This window comes from Acomys minous, assembly GCF_964271855.1.
Source record: "Acomys minous genome assembly, chromosome: 3".
Taxonomy (NCBI): Eukaryota; Metazoa; Chordata; class Mammalia; order Rodentia; family Muridae; genus Acomys; species Acomys minous.
In genome coordinates, this window is record NC_140485.1 from 78,828,681 (window position 1) to 78,852,575 (window position 23,895).

At 46.8% G+C, this 23,895-nt stretch overlaps 1 protein-coding gene and 1 long non-coding RNA gene across 6 annotated transcripts in view; one reads left to right on the plus strand and one right to left on the minus strand.

Moving 5' to 3' along the window:
• Window positions 1–23,597, plus strand: part of LOC311594194 — a 522,815-nt gene extending 499,218 nt beyond the window's left edge. Inside the window, exon 3 of the long non-coding RNA XR_014777989.1 lies at window positions 23,573–23,597. This is a non-coding gene — a long non-coding RNA (uncharacterized lncRNA). The remainder of the gene's footprint in view (window positions 1–23,572) is intronic.
• The window catches only part of PHF20 (PHD finger protein 20), a 97,345-nt gene that overhangs the window by 71,469 nt on the left and 1,981 nt on the right, over window positions 1–23,895 (minus strand). For all 5 annotated transcript variants that reach the window (XM_084775665.1, XM_084775664.1, XM_084775661.1 and 2 more), the window contains exon 2: window positions 8,497–8,611. In XM_084775665.1, coding sequence (XP_084631791.1) covers window positions 8,497–8,579 — 83 coding nt within the window. In that variant the 5' untranslated portion in view covers window positions 8,580–8,611. The remainder of the gene's footprint in view (window positions 1–8,496; window positions 8,612–23,895) is intronic.

Sequence of the window (23,895 nt, forward strand, 5' to 3'; positions counted from 1 at the left end):
AAAGGTTCTGTGGGAGGTTTTCCCGGGGTCACTCCGGTAGTCCAGGATCCTGAATAAACTGCGGCAAGAAGAGTTCCCGGTGTTGGTGTCTTTCCTGCTGGTGGGGGCAGCATCGACAGGAAAGGGAACCCTGCGTGGTAGGGCATGTCTTTAATCCTAGCACTCGGGAAGCAGAGGTAGGTGGATCACTGTGAGTTCGAGGCCAGCCAGGTCTACAAAGCAAGTCTAGGTCAGCCAGGGCTACACAAAGAAACCCTGTTTCAAAAACAAAACCAAACCAAAAAGAAAAAAGAAAAATAGAGTAAGGAAAGAATTGACTGAAAAACTGGCTTCTGACCTCCACATGTGGATCACAGTTACATGCGCACACACAGGAAAAAGCACTTGGATGCATGGATGCATGGATGGACCAAAACTTTCCACTCTTTAATTGTGGGCCAAAGGAAGTAAAGTTCTTTACAAAATGTGAAGGAACTAGGAAAACTTTTAGTAGAGAAACCTACAGATGCCCAAGATAAGTATCATCAGGGAGGAGACAGAGACATGGTAACCATGGCACTTGATCTTTGTGGGCTTCCGCTGGTAAATGCTAAACTACCATGGAGAAAGCGTCAGACAGTCACAGATAAAGACCATCGTGTGCTGTCTTCTGTGGTCTGCTCCCTCTATTGGAATGTCGGCCTCTAAAGACCACCTGTCCTAATCGCCACCAATCTCAGCATGAAATTAACTGCTTTTCCCCAGGAGTTTTCATATGAACTTTGTACAGAGAATGAGATCTCCTCACAATAGAACTAACTACAGGAACTTTGCTCCTGTTCCAGGTACCTGGTTCAGCATGGGATCAAAGCCATACCCCCAGTGACAGAGCCCAGTCTAGCATACTCAATGCCCTGGGTTCAGCCCAGAGGACCAAAACACACACAAACGAGTCAGATGTACATCTAATGAGTAATACATATCAAACCCAGCACTCAGGAAGACAGGAGGATTACTGTGAGTTTGAACCCGCCTGGGCTACAAGGAAGTACCAGGCCTACCTAGGGCTGGAGAGATGGCTCAGTGTAAAGTGCGCTCCCACTTTTGCAGAAAACTGGAGTGTGGGTCCCAGCGCCCACATCAAGTGGCTTCCAAACCACCTGTAACTCCAGTTCCAGGAGATCCAACATCCTCCTAGAGCACTGCACTCAGCACACTTAAATAATAATAAAAATAGCCACATCGCTAGCATACTTCAGAAGCCAGTCTGTTTCCCATGTCCAGTCCTCAGTGAGCTAGAGCGCCAGCCTCTTCACTTTTTGAGGTAAGGTCTTTTTTTTTTTTTTTTTTTTTTTTTTGGTTTTTCGAGACAGAGTCTCTCTGTGTAGCCTTGGCTGTCCTGGACTCACTTTGTAGACCAGGCTGGCCTCGAACTCACAGCGGTCCACCTGCCTCTGCCTCCCGAGTGCTGGGATTAAAGGCGTGCGCCACCACGCCCGGCCCTTGAGGTAAGGTCTTACTCTGCAGCACAGCTGGCTTCCAGCTTCCAACCATCCTTCTGCATCAGCCATTTGAGTACTAGGACTGGATTATAAATGGGCACCACTGTGGCCAGCTGAGACCACCTATATTCAAATCCCAAATTCAAGCGGGGCATGGTGGCTCAGCCCTACAGTCCAGCACGTGGGAGATCAGGAGGCACCCTTTGCTACATGGTAAGTCCACAGCCAGTCTGGGTCACATGATGCTCAATACAGACAAGTAAGAAGCTGAGCCCAAACTGAGCACTTTCTAACTCTAACTTTATACAGCTTAGTTACCTGCATTGGCCTATGGCCTCCTACATAAAATGGACATAATAAAAGTAGCTATCACAGCCGAGTGTGGTGGGACACGCCTTTAATCCCAGCACCCCGGAGGCAGAGGCAAGTGGATCGCTGTGAGTTTGAGGCCAGCAAAGGCTACACAGAGAAACCCTGTCTCTAGAGTACTGTGAAGTACTACATGCAAAGCTTTTAGCATCAGGCTTGGAACTGAGTAAATCACTGGCTGTGTGTAAACAACTGGCAAACACAGGAATCATAAGAACATAGGCTAACAACACTTGCCCACCAAGGCCAACACCAAGCACTCGCTGTATCTCTGAACTTCCTGTCTTCACTCCACAGCACCCAGTATGATGCCATCTCATACACGTTTGTGGACAACTCAGAAAGGGCGATATTCCTTCCTTGGAGGCCCTTCCACTATTGGGAGATCCTCCTCACTTCCCATAATAAATCTATGTTCACACTGCTCTCATAACACACACAAGCACGAGCAAACATAAATACACAAACATACACATAATTCCTAGAAAAGAATTTTAGATTTACTTACTTTATTTTTTAGATTTATTTATTGTGCATACAGTGCTCTGCCTGCATGTACATCTGCAAGTCAGAAGAGAGCATGAGATCACACTATAGATAGTTGTGAGCCACCCGGTGGTTGCTGAGAATTGAACTCAGGATGTCTGGAAGAGCAGCTAGTGCTCTTAACCGCTGAGCCATCTCTCCAGCCCAAGAAAAATTACTTTAAAATAATAAATAAATGAAACAGTATAAGAAATGAAGCGAAGTCAGGTATCAGCGGCACAAACCTTTAACTCAGGAGGCAGAGGCAGGTGGGTCTCTGTGAGTTCAAGGCCAGCCTGGTCTATAGAGTGAGTTCCAGAACGGCCAAGGTTATACAGAGAAACCATGTCTTGAAAAGACAAAATGGAAAAGGAAGGAAGGAGAAAGGAAGAAGAGAAGCTTGCCATTGCCGAGTTACAGAAATAAATACAGTTTTAGCTGTGTTCAAGAGTCAGCTTCTTTCCAAAGCCAGCACCGGGGCTCAAGAGGCGACATGGCTACTGGATATGTGAATCCACAAAGCGGCCACGCCTTGGACACGCGCCCAGTCTGTCTTGTTCACTTGTTCACTGTGATGAGCTTACATTATGTAAGCATGGGGAGGCCCTTTGTGCTGAGCACCAAATAACCTAATTAGGGTCGATGACAAGAAGAAACCAGAAGGATGGGCAAGCCTGGGAAAGGCTGAGCCATATGGGAAGCCTGTGAAGCGGCTGGCTAGGGACTATGGCGTAGACTCAAGGGAAGGATGTCACTGAAAACTGCTTCAAATGTAAGCAATGAACAGAGAGAAACATCAGTTCACCTTCTTTATAATTAAAAAAGAAGGTGGGGGAGATGGGAAGTTGGCTCAGCAGTAAGGAGCACATAGTGCTCTTGCAGGGAGCTGGGGTTTGGCTGCCAACACCCATGCTGAGCAGCTCACAGCATCTAAGCGCAACTCCAGCTCCAGAGTCCAATGTTTCTGGCCTCCTCAGGCACCTGCACTTAACATGCATATACATTCACATACTTAAAACAAAGGCGAAGAGAAGGCAGGCATGACAAAGCACACATCTGTAACTGCAGGATGAGGGATAAGAGGACTGCAATTTTAATTGGAAATCAACCTTGGCCACATAGTAAGACTCTGTCTTTCCTTCCTTCCTTTCTTTCTTTCTTTCTTTCTTTTTCTTTCTATAGCCCTAGCTGTACAGCTGTACTGGAACTTGCTCTGTAGACCAGGCTGGCCTCGAACTCTGAAATCTGTCTGCCTCTGGCTCCCAAGCGCTGGGAATGAAGGCATGCACCACCACTGCCAACTAGCCTGGAGCACACAGAATGTCAGAAACAAGAAAGACCCTGGCTCCAACATGGCAGAAAGAGAGAACAGACTACAAGGTCATCAGCAACCTGTTCTGACCTCCATGTACATGCTGTGATACCATGTGCACACACACTTACACATGTGTATACACACACACACATAATAAAAAAAGAAACCAAATGTAAGGGACATTGCAAAATCAGATCTTTTAATTCTTTGCACATGAAACAGAAACTATGAGCACCTGCCTAGAAACACAGAAGGGAGAATATGGCAGAAGGCCGGGAAGGCAGGAGAAGCTACCTCACTGTGCTCGCGGCGAGAGCATGGACGGGCAGCCGCTGCTGGGCAGATGGTGCACTGCAGACAGATGACAGGAAGAGACAGGAGCGGCACGCAGAGCAAGCACTTTCTCGACTAGGAAATGTAAGCCTGTCATCTTAGCCAGTTTATCTGCACAAGCCTGGCAGTGAGCAAGGCAGGCTGAATTGCCCCCTAAAAGAGGAGCATGCCCAGAAGCCATTGCTCCAGAATAAGAACTGCTTTTGGTTTGAGTTTTGATTCTTGAAACAGGGCCCTGGGCTGGAGAGATGGCTCAGTGGTTAAGAGCACTGCCTGTTCTTCCAAAGGACCCGGGTTCAATTCTCAGCACCCACATGGCAGCTCACAACTGTCTGTAACTCCAAGATCTGACACCCTCACACCAACGCACATAAATTAAAATTAAATAAAAAATAGTAAAAAAAAAAAAAAAAGAAAGAAAGAAAAGAAAAGAAAAGAAACAGGGCCTTGATAGCTGGTCTAGAAGTTACTATGTAACCCAGCTGGAGCTGAACTTTGACAACCCTCCTGCCCTGGTCCCACAGCTAGGCTTACAGAAGCAACACCCCACATGCTGCTTAGTTTCTGTTGCTGTTTTCTCTCCACTGCAGGCCACTGAACCCCGACTTCCTGCACGCTGGGCAGGCGTTCTATCACCACGCTACACCTCTACCCACTAGCCGTTTGCTCATGCCTCCTTTTGTTTGAAACAAGGTCTCATATGTAGGCCAGGACAGCTCCTTGAGCACTGGGGTGGCAAGTACACTTTTATTATAAACTCCAGGCCGGATGTGTAACGCATTCTTTTAATCCCAGCACTTGGAAGACAGAGGTAGCAGGATCTCAGTGAAGCTGAGGCCAATTCTCCCTATAAAAACAAGTAAAAGATCCCAACTGTATTACTTCTTTGGGGCCTTAAATCTTGAAAACAAATCTCTCCTGTGTGATTTAGAAATAAATCTGTGTGAGGACCCCAGAGCACTGAGATCAAGCAGAGCTAAGTGAGTCTCCGACTCAACAGTAAAAGTTTGTATCTTTATAGACATTTGACTCTGAGCCTCAGTGCCAATAGGCCTTTATTGTATTTCAGTCTTTATTTTAGTGCTAGAGATGTTCTAGGTATGTGCTCTACCACTGAGCTGTGTCCCTCCAGTGCGCAGACGAGCATTTCTGAGGAGAACTGAATGTAAAGCCACTGGGGACAGCAGGCCTCACACTGTCAGAGCAAACTTGCCAGCATGCTAGCTGTCATTCACTGCTGTTGGTCTAGCACACAGCACACTGACATGAGGGAGATCAGGCCTAAACAACACAAGCCAGCGTCACTGACTGCTATTACAGGAAGCATCCGCCCACAGCGCTGCTTTCTGTGCTCCATGTGCTCTGCTGTCACATAGAGAGAAATATGATTCAGCCGAGCCATGTGGCGCACGCCTTTAGTCCCAGCACTGGGGAGGCAGAGGCAGGCGGAGCTCTGAGTTCCATGCCAGCCTGGGCTACAGAGTAAGTTCCAGGACAGTGAGAGCTACACAGAGAAACCCTCTCTGCCTCCCTCCTAAACAAAAACAGAGAGAGAGAGAGAGAGAGAGAGAGAGAGAGAGAGAGAGAGAGAGAGAATATCAAAAGTGTGATTAACTCTTTTATGCGGCCCCCCCCCCCCCCGCCCCGTTTTTCTGTCTGTGCAAGTAGCAGCATATCCAGGAACACGGCAGGCAGAGGAACCCACTTGGAAGCAGAGTTTGCATTTGGAGTCAGACCAATTGAGGTTCAGATCCCGGCTCTACTGTGGGGCTCCTGGACCACGCAACCAGGGGAGTGGGCATAAGACTAGCAAGATAGAGCATGTTCAAACCCTGGAAATCTAAAACTTGAGATTTAAAGTCTCATCCTGAGAATGGAAGGTGTGGGACAAAGCTCTCTACTTGTTTCTGTGCCTGCCTCAGGAGATTGTGACACAAGCCCCAGGTGAGGAATGTCAATTGAGAAATGCTCCATTAGACTGGCCTGTAAGCAAATCTGAAAGGGTATTTTCTTTCTTTCTTTCTTTCTTTCTTTCTTTTCTTTTCTTTTCTTTTAATTTTCTCTATGTAGCCTTGGTTTCTCAAGGTTATCTTGGCTGTCCTGGACTTACTTTGTGGACCAGACTGGCCTTTAACTCACATCGATCTTACCTGCCTCTGCCTCCCGAGTGCCGGGCGCCACCACGCCAGGCTGGGCACTTTCTTGATTAACAATTGCTGTGGAAACACCTTGCCCACTTTGGCCATGCCATCCCTGGCCGGGTCATCCCCGGGTATATACGAGAATAAACTGGGCGAGCCTCCAGGAGCAAGCCAGTAAGCAGCAGTCCTCCACGGTCCCCACTTCATTCAGTTCCTGATTCCAGGTTCCTGGCTTGGCTTCCCTCAGGGATCAACTATAAAGCAGACACACGTAAGCCGTTCCTTCCTGAGTTGTGTTTGGTCATGGTGTTCATTACAGCAACAGAAAGGCAAGCTACAACAGACTTGCAGGCTGGAATGTAGAAAGAGCGGCTGGTCTCACATGCCAAGGTCCTAGATTCAATCTCCACTTCCCCTTGGTGGCCAGCAGGGGAGAAGCAGCCGCAGACAAGGCTGGGAAAGGGCTTGCTGTGCAAGCATGAGGGCCTGAGCTGAAGCTCTGGCGTTCCTGTAAAAGCTAGGCACAGGACCCACTGCGTGGGGAGGGAAGAGCCAGGCAGTCAAGCCAAAACAGCAGTGAGTGACTCTCTCAGCAAATAAGGTGGCCAGTGATGGGGTCCACTTTATGCTGCCTTCCACATGCATACACACACACACACACAAATACACAACAGCTGAAACCAATATAAGAATTACAGATAAAGCAAACAACCTAAAAGGTGTTCACTATGAGCGATTCTGTCCATGACCAGTGGAATACAAGCAAACTACTTTTTCTTTATTTCTGAGGCGCAGGGGCCTCTCTCAGGGCCTCACCCATGACAGACAGCATTCTATCACCAAACTCACTCTCTAGGGCTTTACTCCTAAGAGTGTGACCAGCTGTCTGCCCAAGCCGTTTCCCAGTTTTCCCTACACCCCAGAAATCAGTCAATCCATTCCAAGACAAATATCACAAGGCTAAGTTCTTCCTTAGAAAAACTCAAAAGGTTTGTTTTCTTAAACCTCTAATTGCATTTGGGGCACCTAGAAATAACCAAGTTCTAGGATGCCCTTACTTACAATGATCGTTGTAGCTGTTTTCTTTTTCGTCTTGTTTTTAGTCAAGGTCTCCTGGATTCTCAGCTGGCCTCAAATTCACTAGGCAGCAGATAGGTTAACCTTGAACTTCTGATACCCCTGCCCTTATTTCTGCAAACTCGGATTTATCCAGTGCTAGGATGCAAACCCAGGGCTTCATGCATGCTAGACAAATACCCCACCAACTGAACCCGAACCTCCGCTGGTTAGTTTGTTTTCTGGGGTCAGGATTTCGCTCTACTGTCTATGCTAGTCTGGAACTCACTATGCAGGCTATGCACCAGCTCTCGAGAAACTTCCTACCTCATCCTCTGGCTGCTGAGATTACAGGTATGTGCCACCACACTTAGTTATCGTTAGTTTTTTATTTATTATTTGTACAGTATTCTGCCTGCATGTACACCTGCAGGCCAGGAGAGGGCACCAGACCTCATAGATGGTTATAAGCTGCCATGTGGTTGCTGGGAATTGAACTCAGGACCTTTGGAAGAACAAACAGTGCTCTTAATCTTTGAGCAATCTCTTCAGCCTCTTATGTTTAGTTTTAAGACTGTTTTTCATTTACAAGCGAGTCCAGGACAGCCAAGGCTACACAGAGAAACCCTGTCTCGAAAAAACAAACAAAGAAAAAAGACTGCTCTCCAACTATTCAGTATGACTCTCAGACTAATCCCGATGGCAACATTACCCTCGACCACATTTCCAGGAACGTTCAAAGCATCTGACAGCTCAAGGACAAAAGGCAGTAACACAAGTCAGCCGTAGAGGCCAGGACTTGTAACGCCAACGCTTAGGAGCCCGGTCTATCAATTCAAGGTCAGCGTCGTTACCATGTCACACAAAACAACATGGAGGGACCCCTCGGCTTCAGTCTGATCACCCTGAAGAGAGAGCCTGTGAATCGCAGCTCTCAGGCACCCAGAAAACACGAGGGTTGTGACGATGTGAGGCTGTTCCAGTCCCTCGTCTCCACTCTGACAGGCAGCCAAGAGTGAAAGAGCTTTCCTTCCCATATGACCCTGCCCTGCTTTCCCATAATTCCCTCATCAAACAGGAAAAGGAGAAACAGTGTGACCCAGGGATCCCCATACCAAAGAGAAAAGGCAGTTCTGTCCTCTAAACTTAAATATCCCTGTATCTTCTGAGACCAGATAAGCTGAAAACGCCACAGCAGCACCACTCTATCAGCGCTGGTGAGACTCCCTCCCTAAAGTGCTTTAATTAGCAGAAAAAAATATATATATAAAAGTACCAGTTTTTTAAACGGTCCCGAGCTTCCAACTGGGCTCCCACTTCAAAGCTGATTCCTCGTCTGTTAGGTGGATGCTTTGTCATTTTCAGTCATCAACGAGGCTGCTTTTATTCTCCTGAAAAAGCCAATTAAATATTTATGAAACTTGGGAAAGTCTGCCCAGGGTATAGCATCACCACCACACATTAAAAAAACAAGCAGGCATTATTCAAAACACCCAGCTCCGTGACCCTATCAGCTCCCTGTCTGGTGCCACCTCTCCTATCAGGTGTCCCTACCAGCAGCACTCCTGTGATCTCTGAAAACGTGAAGGACTCTCTCAGCAACACTCACCAGGGCTCACCTATGAACTACATCCCTCAGAACGCCAAAAACTAGCTGCTCTCACGATTAAGTTCAACCACTCACTGAGGCATTCAACAAATATTTGTTCAGAGATTACTTAGTCAAGACTCAAAGAGACAACCAGGAGCACGCCTTTAACCCCAGCATTTGGAAGGCAGATCTCTGAGTTCGAAGCCAGCCTGGCCCACAGAGGGAGTTCAAGACAGCCGGGGCTACACAGAGAACCTCCCCCACCCCCTCCTGCAAAAAAAAAAAAAAAAAAAGACTAAAAGAGACACACAGTTCTTATCTTCAAAGAGCTTTCAGATTAAAATGTAGCCAATAAACAGAGCTCCAATTGCTATAAAAATAAGAGCTGAAAGCATGGTGGCCTGGCCTGTAGTGCCAGCTACTTAGAAGGCTGGGGCAAGAGGACGCCTGAGCCTCGGGTTGATGCCAACTCTGAACAACAAAGCAAGAAAAGCCAAAAAATAAAGAAGACATACCAATGGCAACTGACCCCACTTTTCAAGGAGTAGACAAAAGTTGCACAACACAGCTCAGTTGCTAGAGTGCTTGCCTAGGATGACCAAGGCCCTGTGTCGGGTCCCCAGGACGAAATAAAGCCATGTGTAAGGAGAACTTTGTAATTTTGCTTTCTTTAAAAAACACAGAAATAAGCTAGGCGTTGGTGGCGCACACCTTTAATCCCAGCACTCAGGAGGCAGAGGCAGGTGGATCACTGTGAGTTCGAGGCCAGCCTGGTCCCTTGTAATTTTTGGTTATTCTTGGAACTTACTCCTCTGGTGCTTTACTTTCTGTGAGTTCCTGGTGAAGCCCTCAATAGTTTTTGTAGGTCTGAGTCCAGCAACTGAGGCTCGAGGATTGTTGAAAACTTGAGGGCTGCCTGGTCCAGTTTCAGGCTAGCTAGGGATACATAGCAAGATCCTGTCTCAGACAAACACTCTGCTCAGGTAGGATACACAGAGAAACCCTCTCTCAAAGAAACCAAAAAACAAAACAAAACAAACAAACATAGAAATAATAGCAGGGCGATCCACCTGCCTCTGTTTCCCAAGTGCTGGGATTAAAGGCATGCGCCCCACACCCAGCTCTTTCTATGAGACAAAGTCTTATCCTGTAGCCAGTTTCCTGCCTCGGCCTTTCAAGTGGCCAAGATAACAGGTCCCAAACTACTCCATCTCCTGGCCACCATGCTGCAGGCTCCACTTCAAGGTTTCTCCACTGCCAAGGGGGTATACAATTAAGGCCCCCACCAGTTTGGATTATTTATGTATTTATTTTCTCCAAGATGGGTTTTTTGTTTGTTTGTTTGTTTGTTTTTTTAATAGCCTTGGCTGTCCTAGAACTAGCTCTGTAGACCAGGCTGGCATGGAATTCAAACTCACAGAGATCCACCTGCCTCTGCCTCCGCCCAGCTAATTTTTTTAATTTTTGAGATGGGATCTCATGTAGCTGAGAATGACGCTGACCTGGACCTCTACCTCCTGAGGGCTGCGGTCACAAGCGAGTGCCACAGCACACAAGTTTCAAGCAAGCCCTCTACCAGCTGGGCCGCATCCTGAGCCCTAGCCCTCCGCTGACTCAATCACAGAACACCAAGCCTCCAGCCCCACCCTTCCCTGACCCCATTGAGGCTGCCTCAGTAGCTGACATCTACGAGCCTATTCTCTGGGAAAATAAATAAACATAAAAATGATAAAAATATGATGGAGAGAGAAAGGAAAGCATCCCATGTAAGCCTCTGGCCGGGACAGTGTCTGCAGGCCACTCCGGGCTACATGAGAACAAGGAACTAAACTCAGGTCATCAACTCCAGTTAACAACTGCACAGCTGGCTGGGCTGTGATGGCGCACACCTTTAATCCCAGCACTCTACAGGGAGAAGTGGGCGGATCTCTGAGTTCAAGGCCAGCCTGGTATCTACAGCTGGAATTGCAGGATAGCCACAGAATACAGAGACTCTGTCTTAAAACAAATAAACAAGCAAACAAATAAAACCTATACTGCCAAGCTAAACATGGGTCTCTGAAGATGGGGGCTGGAAAGGAGAGAAGCAGCTATGAGCCCAGACTCCGGTAGGCGGCCTAAACTGGGATGTCATGTCATGCCTGAGCCTCAGGCTCCTCCCCTCTAATAGAGTAACTGCACCTTGTGCTTCCAAGAGCTCGGCTCACACTAAGCAGCCAAGGCTACTGCTCCCACAGTCCCTAGCCAAAACAACCCAGACTGCGTGTCGTTCCAGCCTCTAGGACCTTTGCGGAAAAGCTGCTTTCTCCACCCGGCCTTAGTCCTGGCCACTGGCATCAGTGCTTCCCTTCAGGGTATCGGCTCTGTCTCCTCCCCTGCCATCTGAGCGCAGGCACGGCTCAGTATTGGCTTCGGCTGAACTCCCCCAAAGGTGAGGAACTCTGGAAGGGCACCCCAGCATCTACCTGACCTTACATGTAGGTCACTTGAAATACATGAAATACACTTGTTTTTATGTAACCTCAGTCTCTTCACTAGGAAAGTGGAGCTAAAAACAAGGTCAGTAGCATCCTATATTGGATGAAAGGACTTCATTGTGCTAAAACCCCAAAAAGCTAAAAAAAAAATGTACAGACTATTAATACCCCTTGGGGACACAGAGAGGGTGGCAGAACCTAAGGAATAGAGCACCTGAAGACAGGCTATTATTTTGTGCCTGGGATCTGACAAAATGTTTAACTTTTTTTTATCATCCCCTGGGGGCTGCAGTCTGCGAGCACCCACTGTCTAGAGACTGTACAGACTATAGTCTGGAGTGAGGCTTAGATTTTTACAAGGGGCAAGGGGTTGTTCTGTTTTTCAGACAGGGCACCCTATGTGGTCCTGGCTGTCCTTGAACTCACAGAAATTTACAGGCCTCTGGCATCCCAAATACTGGGATTGGTTACAGATGTGAGCCACCAAACTTGGAGTGAGTTTTGTGTAGATCCTTTTTTCTTTTTCCCCCCATTTCCTATTACTGAGATAAAGTTTCATTCTGTACCCCAGGTTAGCTCTACCTCGGCCTCTAATGGGCGTGAGCAACCATAACCTGGCTACCTGTGTGCTCTTTCTGAAAGTCTTACGAAAACACAGCTAAACTAAGTTTTTCCCCTGAAAAACAGCCTTTGGTGTTTATAGAATGTTTAAAATACACTATTTAATAGACAACTAATACTCTTATGCTTTAAATGTTAACTTTTATCCCTGATTGTCCTTAGCTACTAAGTAATTCCAGGAAATAGCTAACATCTGTTAAATTTTGCCACATTCCAAATCCTTGACAAATATTTCATTCCCGAGCCAGGCGTGGTGGCACATGCCTTTAATCCCAGCACTTGGTAGGCAGAGGCAGGTGGATCGCTGTGAGTTCCAGGCCAGCCTAGTCTACAAAGTGAGCCCAGGACAGCCAAGACTACACAGAGAAACCCTGTCTCGAAAAACAAAAAAAAAATTTCATTCCCAACAATGCAGAGAAACAGGCAGCAGTGACCAGCGCCCTATAACAGAGGAACAGACCAAAACCAATGAATTTAGCTATGGCTCCTGCTAGGCAGAAAAGCTGAGATCTTGAGAAGCAAGCCACTACAACTATATAGCTTTTTATAAACAAGGCCTCATATTATTGGAAACCAGGTCAAAAGCCTATGGCTGAGGTAGTTATAGGCCCTGGGGGCCCTACTATTTATTGTTCTGCTAAATGATCAACCAGCTCCTAGATGTTTATACCCACAGATCTGTGCTGCTCTTAACCCTGCAACCATGCTTCTTTTGAGCATCAGTTAATTCAGGGACTCAGAACTGATCAAAGAGCTGAGCGTCAATGACAGGGAGTGTTCAGCCCTAAACGGGTCATCTTTAGCAGCCTTCCCTCCCTCAAAGGAACATCCTGGAAGAAGGGGAGGAAAGAATGAGAGCCAGAGGCTGGAGAGGGCTGCTGAGAACTGCTGTCCTCTGGACATGGCATGGCTGTTGCACACATGAAGCCACAGCAGCTGCGCTTATTTGCAGGAAACTTCCAGGCACAAGGTCAAGCCAGCCAGAACGCTAGAACAGACAGGGACTGAGGGCTGTGGGAAGCTGATGGCTAATGGAAGAGGGAGAGTTACTTTTCTTTAAGGATGTGCCCATGTTATGGTGGATGGCCACATATCCATGCAAATATGGTGGCACTAGTTTTGAGTTATTTAAAAAAAAAAACAAAAAAAAAAACAAGGATGGGGACTGGAGAGATGGCTCAGAGGTTAAGAGCATTGACTGCTCTTCCAGACATCCTGAGTCCAAGTCCCAGCAACCACATGATGGCTCACAGCCATCTACAATGTGATCTGATGCCTTCTTCTGGCCTGTAGGTATACATGTAGGCAGAGCACTGTATATATAATAATAAATAAATAATAAATATTTAAAAGTAAATAAATAGCCGGGCGTGGTGGCGCATGCCTTTAATCCCAGCACTCGGGAGGCAGAGGCAGGCGGATCGCTGTGAGTTCGAGGCCAGCCTGGTCTACAAAGTGAGTCCAGGACAGCCAAGGCTACACAGAGAAACCCTGTCTCGAAAAACAAAAACAAAAAAGGAAATAAATAAATAAATAAATAAAGGGGATGAAGCTAGGAGGGGAGGTGTGTGTGGGACGGGTGCAGGGTGGATAAGATCCAAACAAACTGTGGCCACGAATGATATTGTTGATACTATGTGTGCATACATATTTATTGACTGCTTTAAGGCCTTTGAGCAGGGGTGGTTGTGGGCAACTGTAAAGCCCACGATTCTGGAGGCTAAAGCAGCAGGAGCACAAATGCAAGGCACACGCCTAGGCTACAGACAATACTCTATCTGAAAATATTAGGATTAGGGGCAGGAAAGATGACTCAGTGGTTAAGAACCCAGGTTCAGTTCAGAGACCCACATGGCAAAAAGGAAGGATGCTATCTGACCCTCCACACCTAAGCTATGTCAGGAGTGCCCTTCTACATACACAAATATAAATGAAATAATTCAAAATCTTAAAATAAAAATTAAAATGCCTCCTGGCAGAGCTTGGCAGTACATGCCTATGACCAAGCCCTAAGGAGGTATAGGAAGGGTTAGGCGCTCAGCTGCACAGCAAACCGGAGGCTAGCTTGGACTACTGAGATCCTGTCTCAAAAAAACAAAAATCCAACCCCTCCAAACTGGTCTTTGGGTTACTTACAATCCTACTGATAGGGAGGGACTGCTATGTTGTCCTTTTTGAAACTGAAAGGTCAGGCATGGCAGCACAAGTCTGTAACCCCAGCTCCTGGGAGGGGTGGCAGGAGTCAAGTGCCCGCACTTCCACAACCTAGGTATTTCAGTATCTGTTTCTATAGAAGCAAGAAAGGCAAGTCAATCCACCTAGTTGTGGACAGACAGACAGACAGACAGACAGACACACACACACACCACTCTTTTTGAGACAAGGTCTCACTATACAGCTCTGGCTGGCCTGGAACTCGATAGAAGGCCACACTGGTCTCAAGCTCCGAGCTGGTCCTGTCTCCTGAGTGCCAGTATTAAAGGTATGGTGGGATTAATGATCTAGACCTTTTTCACGTGGGAAAGAAACCTCGGAAATCACAGGCTTAGCCAGGTATGTTGGCACACACCTTGAGTACCAGCACTGGGAGGCAGAGGCAGGTGGATCTCTCTGAGTTCTGAGGCCTGCCTGGTCTACAAAGAGAGTTCCAGGACAGCCAAGTCTACACAGAGAAACCTTGTCTCAAAAATCCAAAAGAAAGGGGGGGGGGGGGACCACAGGCATCTACTAGGAAAGACATCACGATGCCCTCACCTAAAATACCTGGGGATTGGCCTGATTCTTAGGATTATGCTCCTTCATGGAAAAAAAGCCTCACTGCAAACTTCCCCAAAGACCACTAACTCAAGCACCACATCCCTTTCCCACAACCATCCTAGTTACACTTGGTGACTAATACCAGACTCTTAAATTTTTTACAAGATTTCTGAAAGCTCATTAGTTCCATTACTTGACCAAACAACCAAGGGCCAAATGGAGACCCAGGCAATTATCCAACAAAGCTATTAATGTTACAAGTAAAGGTTTCGATCTTGATTAGGTTGCCTCACTGTTAGTCAAGAACCAACAGGACAGTCAGACAGAAAGCATCCTCCCTTTCTCCAAACTCCATCGGAATTGAGAGACTAAAAGGCACACACCGGTAATCCCAGTACTTTCAGACTGAGGCAGGACAACTAGACAGCACACAGCTACAGAGCAAAACCCATCTCAAAGAAATAAAATAGGAAAAAACCTGGAGAGATAGCAGCCAGTGCTCTTCTGGAGGACCTGGGTTCAAGTCCCAGCACCCACATGGCAACTCAAGCCTTCTAGAACTCCAGTTCCAAGAGATCCACCACCTCTTCTAGCCTGCCTGGGCAGCGCATGAACATGGTGCAGACCGACATGCCGGCAAAACAGCCATAAGACATAAACCAAAACTCAAGCCACACTGTGGTGATGCATGACTTTAATCTGAACATTTGGGAAGCAAATCTCTGAGTATAAGGTTGGTGTTGTCTACAGAGTGAGTTCGAGCACAGCCAGGGCTACACAGAGAAACTCTGTCTCAGAAACAAAAAATAAATAAAATAATTTTTTAATTTAAAAAGAGAGGGGAGCTGAATATGGTGGCACACACCCCTAATCCTTGCACTTTAAGAACAGGGAGACAGGTGGATGCCCCCAAGCCTTGGATTAAAGGCCTGTGCCACCACCTGCCTAGCCCCTAAATGAGCTGCTTCAGAATGTCTCCATAACTGCTGCTGAGACAAGTGATCTGATTTAGCACCCTCACTTCGTGGAACGTAATTTGGGAAAGGGGTGTGTGTGTGTGTGTGTGTGTGTGTGTGTGTGTGTGTGTGTGTAATATGGGGGAGGTGTGTGTGTGTGTGTGTGTGTGTGTGTGTGTGTGTGTGTGTGTTCCCTGTATCCCAGGGGCTTAACCCCTGGGATGCTCTCCTTCTAGGGAAGTACTCTATCACTAAACAGTTGGGGTTTTTTGTTTCATTTTTGGTTTTTCAAGACAGGGCTTCTCTGTGTAACACACTTGTGGAAAACTCAGATGCACTTCAAGTTCCAGCTCTAGGCCAGAGTTGGCTAGAAGAAGTCTATAGTGTGGGGGTGGGGGTGAGGGAAGGACACTTGGCTCTGTGGGAGAGCACTTGAGCACTTACCCAGCATATAAGGGTCCTGGAACTCACTCTGTAGCCCAGGCTGGCCTCAAACTCAAAGATCTGCCTGCCTCTGCCTCTGGAGTGCTGGGATTAAAGGTTTCTGACACCACAACTCAGCTTTAACTTTTTTTTTTAATGTAGTTTATATATATGAGTACTCTATTTGTGTGCATGTCCGCAGACCAGAAGAGGGAGGGCATCAGATCCTATTATAGATAGTTGTGAGCCACCATGTGGGTGTTGGAAATTGAACTCAAGACTCTGGAAAAGCAGCCAATGCTCTTAACTGCTGAGTCATCTCTCCAGTCCCTCCAGGGTAGTTTTTGAATTGTATCTGCACTTAGTCTATTTTGGTTTCTTTCTTTCTTTCTTTCTTTTTCCCCCAGACAGGGTTTCTCTGTAAAGCCGTGGCTGTGGCTGTCCTGGACTCAATCTGTGAACCTTGACCTTACATCCTCCCTCTGAGATCAAAGGCATGCGCCACCATGCCCGGCTTTGTACTTAGTACGTTTTCAAAGTTCAGACACAAAGTTTTAAACACTTTAAAATCCATCTATAATGACATTTGATGCCCTCTTCTGGCCTGCAGGTGTACATGCAAACAGAGCACTGCATACATAATAAATAGATAAATCTTAAAACAAAATGGGCATGGTGGCGAATGCACTTAATTCCAGCACTTGGGAGGCAAAGGCAGGAGGATTACTGTGAGTTTGAGGCCAGCCTGGCCTACAAAGGGAGTTCAGGACAGCCAAGGCTACACGGAGAAACTCTATCTCAAAAAATCAAAACCAAAAAAAAAAAAAAAAAAAAAAAAGAGAGAAAGCAATCTTAGAGTAAAAGAGCTAAAAAGATATTTCACTCACCCAAAATCTTTTTTTGTTTGTTTTTTGTTTTTTCGAGACTGGGTTTCTCTTGTAGTCCTAGCTGTCCTAGATTCACTTTGTAGATCTCCCTGCCTCTGCCTCCGGAGTGCTGGTATTTAAGTCATGAGTTCGAGGCCAACCTGGTCTACAAAGCAAGTCCAGGACAGCCAAGGCTACACAGAGAAACCCGATCTTGGAAAAGAAGAAAAAAACAAAACAAAACTGCTTTTTCTGTTGTTGTTTGAGACAGTCTCCCCTAACCTAGGCTGACCTCACTATGCAGCCAAGGATGACCTTTGAACTCTTGGTACACCTGTGTTCCACCTCTCAAGTGCTGGAATTTTAAGCTTTAAGCATACTCCACTTCATCTGTCTGCAAATTGCCATTCACCTTTAATATGCCATGCTACTTGCCCTGATAATTAAGAAGGGGGGAAGAGGGGCTGGAGAGATGGCTCAGAGGTTAAGAGCACCAATTGCTCTTCCAAAGGTCATGAGTTCAATTCCCAGCAACCACATGGTGGCTCACAACCATCTATAATGAGATCTGGTGTCCTCTTCTGGCTTGCAGGCAGGATACTGTATACATAATAAAGAAATCTAAAAAAAAAAAGAAGAAGAAGAAGGGGGGGAAGAGCAGGGCAGGGAGGAGGTTAGCGACCTGGACATGATGGCACATGCCATCAATCTCAGCACACAGGAGGCAAACATAGGATTCTCACATGTCCAAGGCCAACCCGATCTACACAAAAGATCCTGACTCAAAGAGAAGAAAAAGAAGGGGGCTGCGGAGATTGCTGGGTGGATAAAACGCTTGCTGTACAAGCAGAAAGATCTGGGTTTAGACCTCAGCACCCACTTAAAAGCCCAGTTTGGCAATGCTCACCTATAACCAAACCCAGCACAGCACGAGAGACAGGTGGGTCCCAGGGATCCTTAATCTACTAATCTAACCAAAATGGGAGATCTGGGTTCAATGAGAGATCCCATCTCAAAAAGTAAGATGGAGGGAGCCAGAGCTCCGGCTCAGTGGTTAATAGCACTCGCTGCTCTTCCAGAGAATCTAGGTTCAGTCCTACACCCACATGACAGCTCACACTGTCTATTAACTTCCAGGGGACCCAGTGCCCTCTTCTGACCTCATAGGGCACTGAATGCATGAAGCAGACATACATGAAGGCAACACAAAATGTTTTTTTAATTAAGTAAGATGGAAAAGTAAAAAATAAAGTGGGAAAAGCAAGTCCGGGACAGCCAAGGCTACACACAGAGAAACTTGTCTCAAAATGATAAATAAATAAGTAAGCAAGCAAATAAATGTGGAACTGGAGCCATTAGACACAGTACTCAGGAGGTGGAGGCCGGTAGTTCTCGGTGAGTTCCAGCCCAGTTTGGTCTTACATAGCAAATTCCAGGGCAGTTGGAGCTACATAGTGAGCCCGTCTAAAAAAAAAAAAAAAAAAAAGCTAGACAGATGGCACAGTGGTTATGAACACTGTCTGCTCTTCCAGAGGTCCTGAGTTCAATTCCCAGCAACCACACAGTGGCTTAAAAACAAAAACAAAAACAAAAACAAAAAACAACAAAAACAAAAAACCACAACAGGGCAGAGGAGGGGGATCAGGTAAGATGAGGCAGAGCTCTGTGACTCTGAGACCAGCTTGGTCATGGTGTACATAGTAAAGCCTTGTCTCTAAATAAATGAATGATATATAAAGAGGCTAAGAAAGCCAAGCACGGGGGCAAATGCCTTTAGTCCCAGGGCTGGGGGAGGCAGAGACAGGTAAGTTTGAGACTAGTCTGGTCTACAAAGCAAGTCCAAGACAGCCAAGGCTACACAGAGAAACCATGTCTCAAAAAAATAAACAAAAAATAAAAAATAAAAAGGGGGAGGGGCAGGGACACTAAGTGACTGAGCAAGAAGAACCTTAGCTAACAAAACTGCCTACATCTCACACACAAACACAAATATTACTAATAAACTAAAAGGCTGAGTGCGGAGGGAAAACACCTAACCCTGCGCTATTTTAAAGCATTTACAAGTAAATATGGGCATATACAAAACACGGCCTGAGAGGCAGCTTCCCCCTAGTGGCACAGAGGCAGCCAACACTGAATGGAGAACTTGAGTTAGACTTCTCTGAGAATGTCAGGTAGTTCTGAATGAAACACAGCCCACCGCTGACAGAGTCCATAGTCAGAAGAATGTTGACACTGGGTGTGAAGACAAACTGGCTGTTTGGCTAGAAAGGAGATAACGCCAGCAAAACCGACTTGGGACAACGACACCACTGGCAGTCTGCCACTGACGCATGTGAAGGACATGAGACCCTGCCACTGGGCTCTGCTTCGAGCAGCTGGGTTTCTAAACCCAGTCCCTACAGATTCCATGAGGGGTGGACCTTGAAATCATCAACTGCGGAAACCACACGCCTTTAATCCCAGCCCTGGGGAGCCAGAGGCAGGTGGCTCACTGTGAGTTCGAAGCCAGCATGGTCTACAAAGCGAGTACAGGCCAGCCAAGGCTACACAGAGAAACCCTGTCTCGAAAAAACAAAATACAAGAACACAAAAAAGCAAAGAAATCATCAACTGCTCAACTGAGGAGCATAAAGTGATTTGCCTGAGGTCACACAGGAGTGTAAGAACTGGGAGCATTGCCAAGTCCAGATCAAATCTGTCACTGAAAATACTGACATTGTGTGAGGAATGGACGGGCGGATCAGGGACACAAGACAGTCTAGTCGTTCAGGTTGGTCCTGATCAGGGCCTGCAATTGGATCACATTGGAAACCAGCCATGAAAGCTAACAGGGAAACAGATACGATGATTTAAGAGCTTCAGAATGGAAGAACCCACTAAGAGCTGGGCTTAACTAGCACATGCACAGAATCCTCACACTTGGGAGTAGAGCCAGAAGGATCAGGAGTTCAAGGCCAGTCTAAACTACATAAGAATCTAGCTGGAATTGCCAGGCAGTAGTGGCTCACGCCTTTAATCCCAGCACCCGGGAGGCAGAGGCAGGCGGATCGCTGTGAGTTCCAGGCCAGCCTGGTCTACAAAGTGAGTCCAGGACAGCCAGGGCTACACAGAGAAACCTTGTCTCGAAAAACCAAAAAAAAAAAAAAAAAAAAAAGAAAGAAAAGAAAAAGAAATATCCTCTAGAGCACAAGGTCATCTAACAGTGTCACCAGCTCCCCAGCACTGCTTTCTGGACCACTGCAGATGTGCCAGCAGCTTCCATTCAGGGACAAGTACCTCGCTTTAGCCTGGTCCATCTGAAGAACCAGAAACCAAAAAGACACTCGGATGGCTTGACTCCTTCTCACAGTAACAAGAAGAATCAGAAACAAGCTGGAGATGAAGCACTTACTGGAATGGCTATGTCAAATGTATCCATCAGAGCTGGGGTACAGTGGCTCAGGGGCGCTTGCCTAGAATGCACAAAACCCTGGCTCAAATCTCAGCATCCGAGGCAAAACAAACAAACAAACAAAAAAAACCAAAAACTCTTTCACATTTAAGCATCGCATATTTAAGCAGTTAAATCTGGCAATATACAGAAAAGCCAGTACATATTGTAGATGGTTTAAATAGCTACAGACCAGCCATAAACAGTGGAACTGCCCACAGTATCAGAACAGAAGGGAAGGAGTTTGAGTTCGAGGCCAGCCTGGTCTACAAAGTGAGTCCAGGATAGCCAATGTTACAGAGAGAAGCCCTGTCTCAAAAAAAAAAAAATTGTGTGTCTGGGGGTGCTGGAGAGATGACTCAGAGGTAAAGAGCACTAGCTGCTCTTCCAAAGATCCTGAGTTCAATTCCCAGCAACCACATGGCGGCTCACACCACCTGGGGCCCTCTTCTGCAGTGAAGGTGTACATGCAGGCAGAACACTGTATATACAGTAAGTCTTCAAAAAAAAGAGATGTGTACCTAGCCCAAAATGGTGGTGCATGCCTTTAATCCCAGCAGGCAAAGCTGTCGGAAGCCAACTTGGTACACAGAGAAACCCTATCTCAAAAAGACCGAAGGGGGTGGGTGTCTGAAGGAAGGGAAAATGGAAAACAATAGGCCAGCACTTGATTAACGCTTGGTTTTCTGTTCTCAGTGAGCACTCTTCAGCTGTAATGGAAATCTGGCTACTCGGTGTGAAGACCCAAGACAGGTTGGAAATGTGAGCGCACACTGCAGGATGAGAGACTCTAGGATGGGCTCAAGGGCGGCCTGACAGCACCATGCAGATGAAGCGGGAATAGCCAAAGAACAAGACAGACACCTGTTCACTTCAGCAGACCCTTTTTTTTTTTTCAAGACAGGGTCTCTCTGTGTAGGCCTGGCTGTCCTGGACTCACTTTGTAGACCAGGCTGGCCTTGAACTCACAGCAGTCCGCCTGCCTCTGCCTCCCGAGTGCTGGGATTAAAGGGGTGCGCCGCCGCCGCCGCCGCCGCCGCCACCACCACCACCCGGCTCAGTAGACCATATTTTATTAGGTACTACCCAGACAGACTTCCATTTTCTTTTTTTAAAAAAACATAGTACTTACTAACACCGCAACAAGGCACAGGCACACAGGATTTAATTTCTCTTTCTGAAACACCTTCTCTAAGTTCTAGGGCTTTAGTGAACACAAAGATGTGAAGCAGCTTAGCTGCTCCAGAAACACAAAGGACAATTTCATTCACAGTTTCAACTGAGTTCAGAGCACTTCCCCACAAGCCCCATTAATTCCTACAGACTGGTGGGGGGCAGGGGGTGACCATTACCCCCAGCATCCCTAGGAAGCAGGTGCCTGGCAAATGTCCAGTTTCCAAATGAGAAGCAGGACTCGATCTTGAAATGTTGTATTCCTGCCCCTTCCTACTGGTCTAGCATCCCGGACGCAAACTCCCCCCCCCCCCCCCCCCCCCGCAGCATGCCTCCTCCAGCTGCAGAGTCAAGTGCTTCCCAAAAGGAAGAGAGGTCAGGAGCAGTGATCCCCTAAGCACCCGAAACTGCAGCTGTGGAGAAATGAACGCCATGGCAAGTCTGGAGGGGGTTGGGAACCTGCTGAGGGAGGCTCCTAGTTGGTTGTAAATTGGTTTGGTTTGGTTTTTGGTGTTTCATGGTTTGTTTGTTTGTTTTTGAGACAGGGTTTCTCTGTGTAGCCTGGCTGTCCTGGACTCCTTCTGTAGATCAGGCAGATCTTTGTGAGCTTAAGGCCAGCCTGGTCTACAGATCAAGTTTCGGGACAGCCAGGCCTACACAGATAAACCCTGTCTTAAAAAAAATGTTTTTTTATTAAAAATAAAAAAGAAAGAAAACAAGGGTTAGTTAGGATGGAGGCGCACGCCTTTAATCCCAGCACTCAGGAGGCAGAGGCAGGCAGATCGCTGTAAGTTCGAGGCCAGCCTGGTCTACAAAGCAAGTCCAGGACAGCCAGAGCTACAGAGAACCCCTGTCTTAAAAACAAAAACAAACAAACAAAAAAAGTGGAAGAAAACAAGGGAAGGAAGAGAGAAAGAGAGAAAAAGAAAAAGGAGCAAGAGGATGTGTGGGGAGGAGTGTATCCTACCTGAGCAGAGTGTTTGTCTGAGACAGGATCTTGCTATGTATCCCTAGCTAGCCTGAAACTAGACCAGGCAGCCCTCAAGTTTTCAACAATCCTCCAGCCTCAGTTGCTGGACTCAGACCTACAAAACCTATTGAGGGCTTCACCAGGAACTCACAGAAAGTAAAGCACCAGAGGATTAAGAGTTCCAAGAATAACCAAAAATTACAAGGGATTTCCTTTCCTTTCCAAAAGCCAGGCAGCCCTGGTCCAGAGGCCACCTCCAACATAGAGGAAGGCAGAGGAGATGTGCTATTACCACCAGATGAGCAGAGCACAGTCCAACAGGAACCAGAAGCCTGAAAAATGCCTGGACAGGGAACTAAGAATTCCTCGGGCTGAAGAGATGGCTCAGAGATTAAGAGCACCATCTGCTCCCCCACAGGTCCTGAGTCCAATTCCCAGAAACCACGTGGTGGCTCACAACCATCTATAATGTGATCTGGTGCCCTCTTCGGGCCTGCAGGTGCACATTCAAGCAGAGCACTGTATACATAAATCTTAAAAAAAAAAAAAAGAAAGAAAAAGAATTCCTCTTTGCAGAAAGATAAACTACATATAAAAAGTCTTGTGAGCTAGGCGCAGTAGTTCTTGCCTATAACTGAGGCAGGAGGATTCCCCAGTGGGTTCAAAGACAGCCTGGACAGGCTACCAAGTTCCAGGACAACCTGAAATACCACGTGAGGCAGTCCCTCACACCCAACAAATGGAAGCCACAAGCATGGAAGGGGGTCCTGTCAGGCTGGGGGGGGGGGGGGACAGGACTATAAGAACTGTGGTGGGGGGACATGACCAACCAACAAAAAAGAGGCCATAGACAGTGTTTTGCAGATATGCACCCAACAGAGAAAGGAAGACCAAAGAGTCACACTAAAGCACCTGGGAGAGCACATAGGCGGAATATAGTTCCAAAGACAGAAATAAACTGAAGACTGAAACTATTTTGAATGGCAGAAAAGCTTTAAAAAAAGAAAAGAAAGGGGAACTATAGAGATGGCTCAGAGGTTAAGGACACTAACTGTTCTTCCAGAGGTCCTGAGTTCAAGTCCCAGCAACCATGTGGTGGCTCATAACCATCTATAGTGTGATCTGATGTCCTCTTCTGGCCTGCAGGTGTACATGCAGGCAAAACACTGCATACTGCATACATCATCATCATAAAAAATACACACATCTTTTAAAAAAAAGAAAAGAAGGTGGAGTGTGGTGGCGCACACCTTTAATCCCAGCAGAGGCAGAGGCAGGTGGATCTCTGTGAATTCAAGGTCAGCCTGGTCTACAAAGCAAGTAGGAGGCAGAGAAGAAGGAAAGAAAGGAACTCAGGGTCAGCCAGGACTAGATAGTAAATTCCAGGATCACTACACAGCAAAAACTG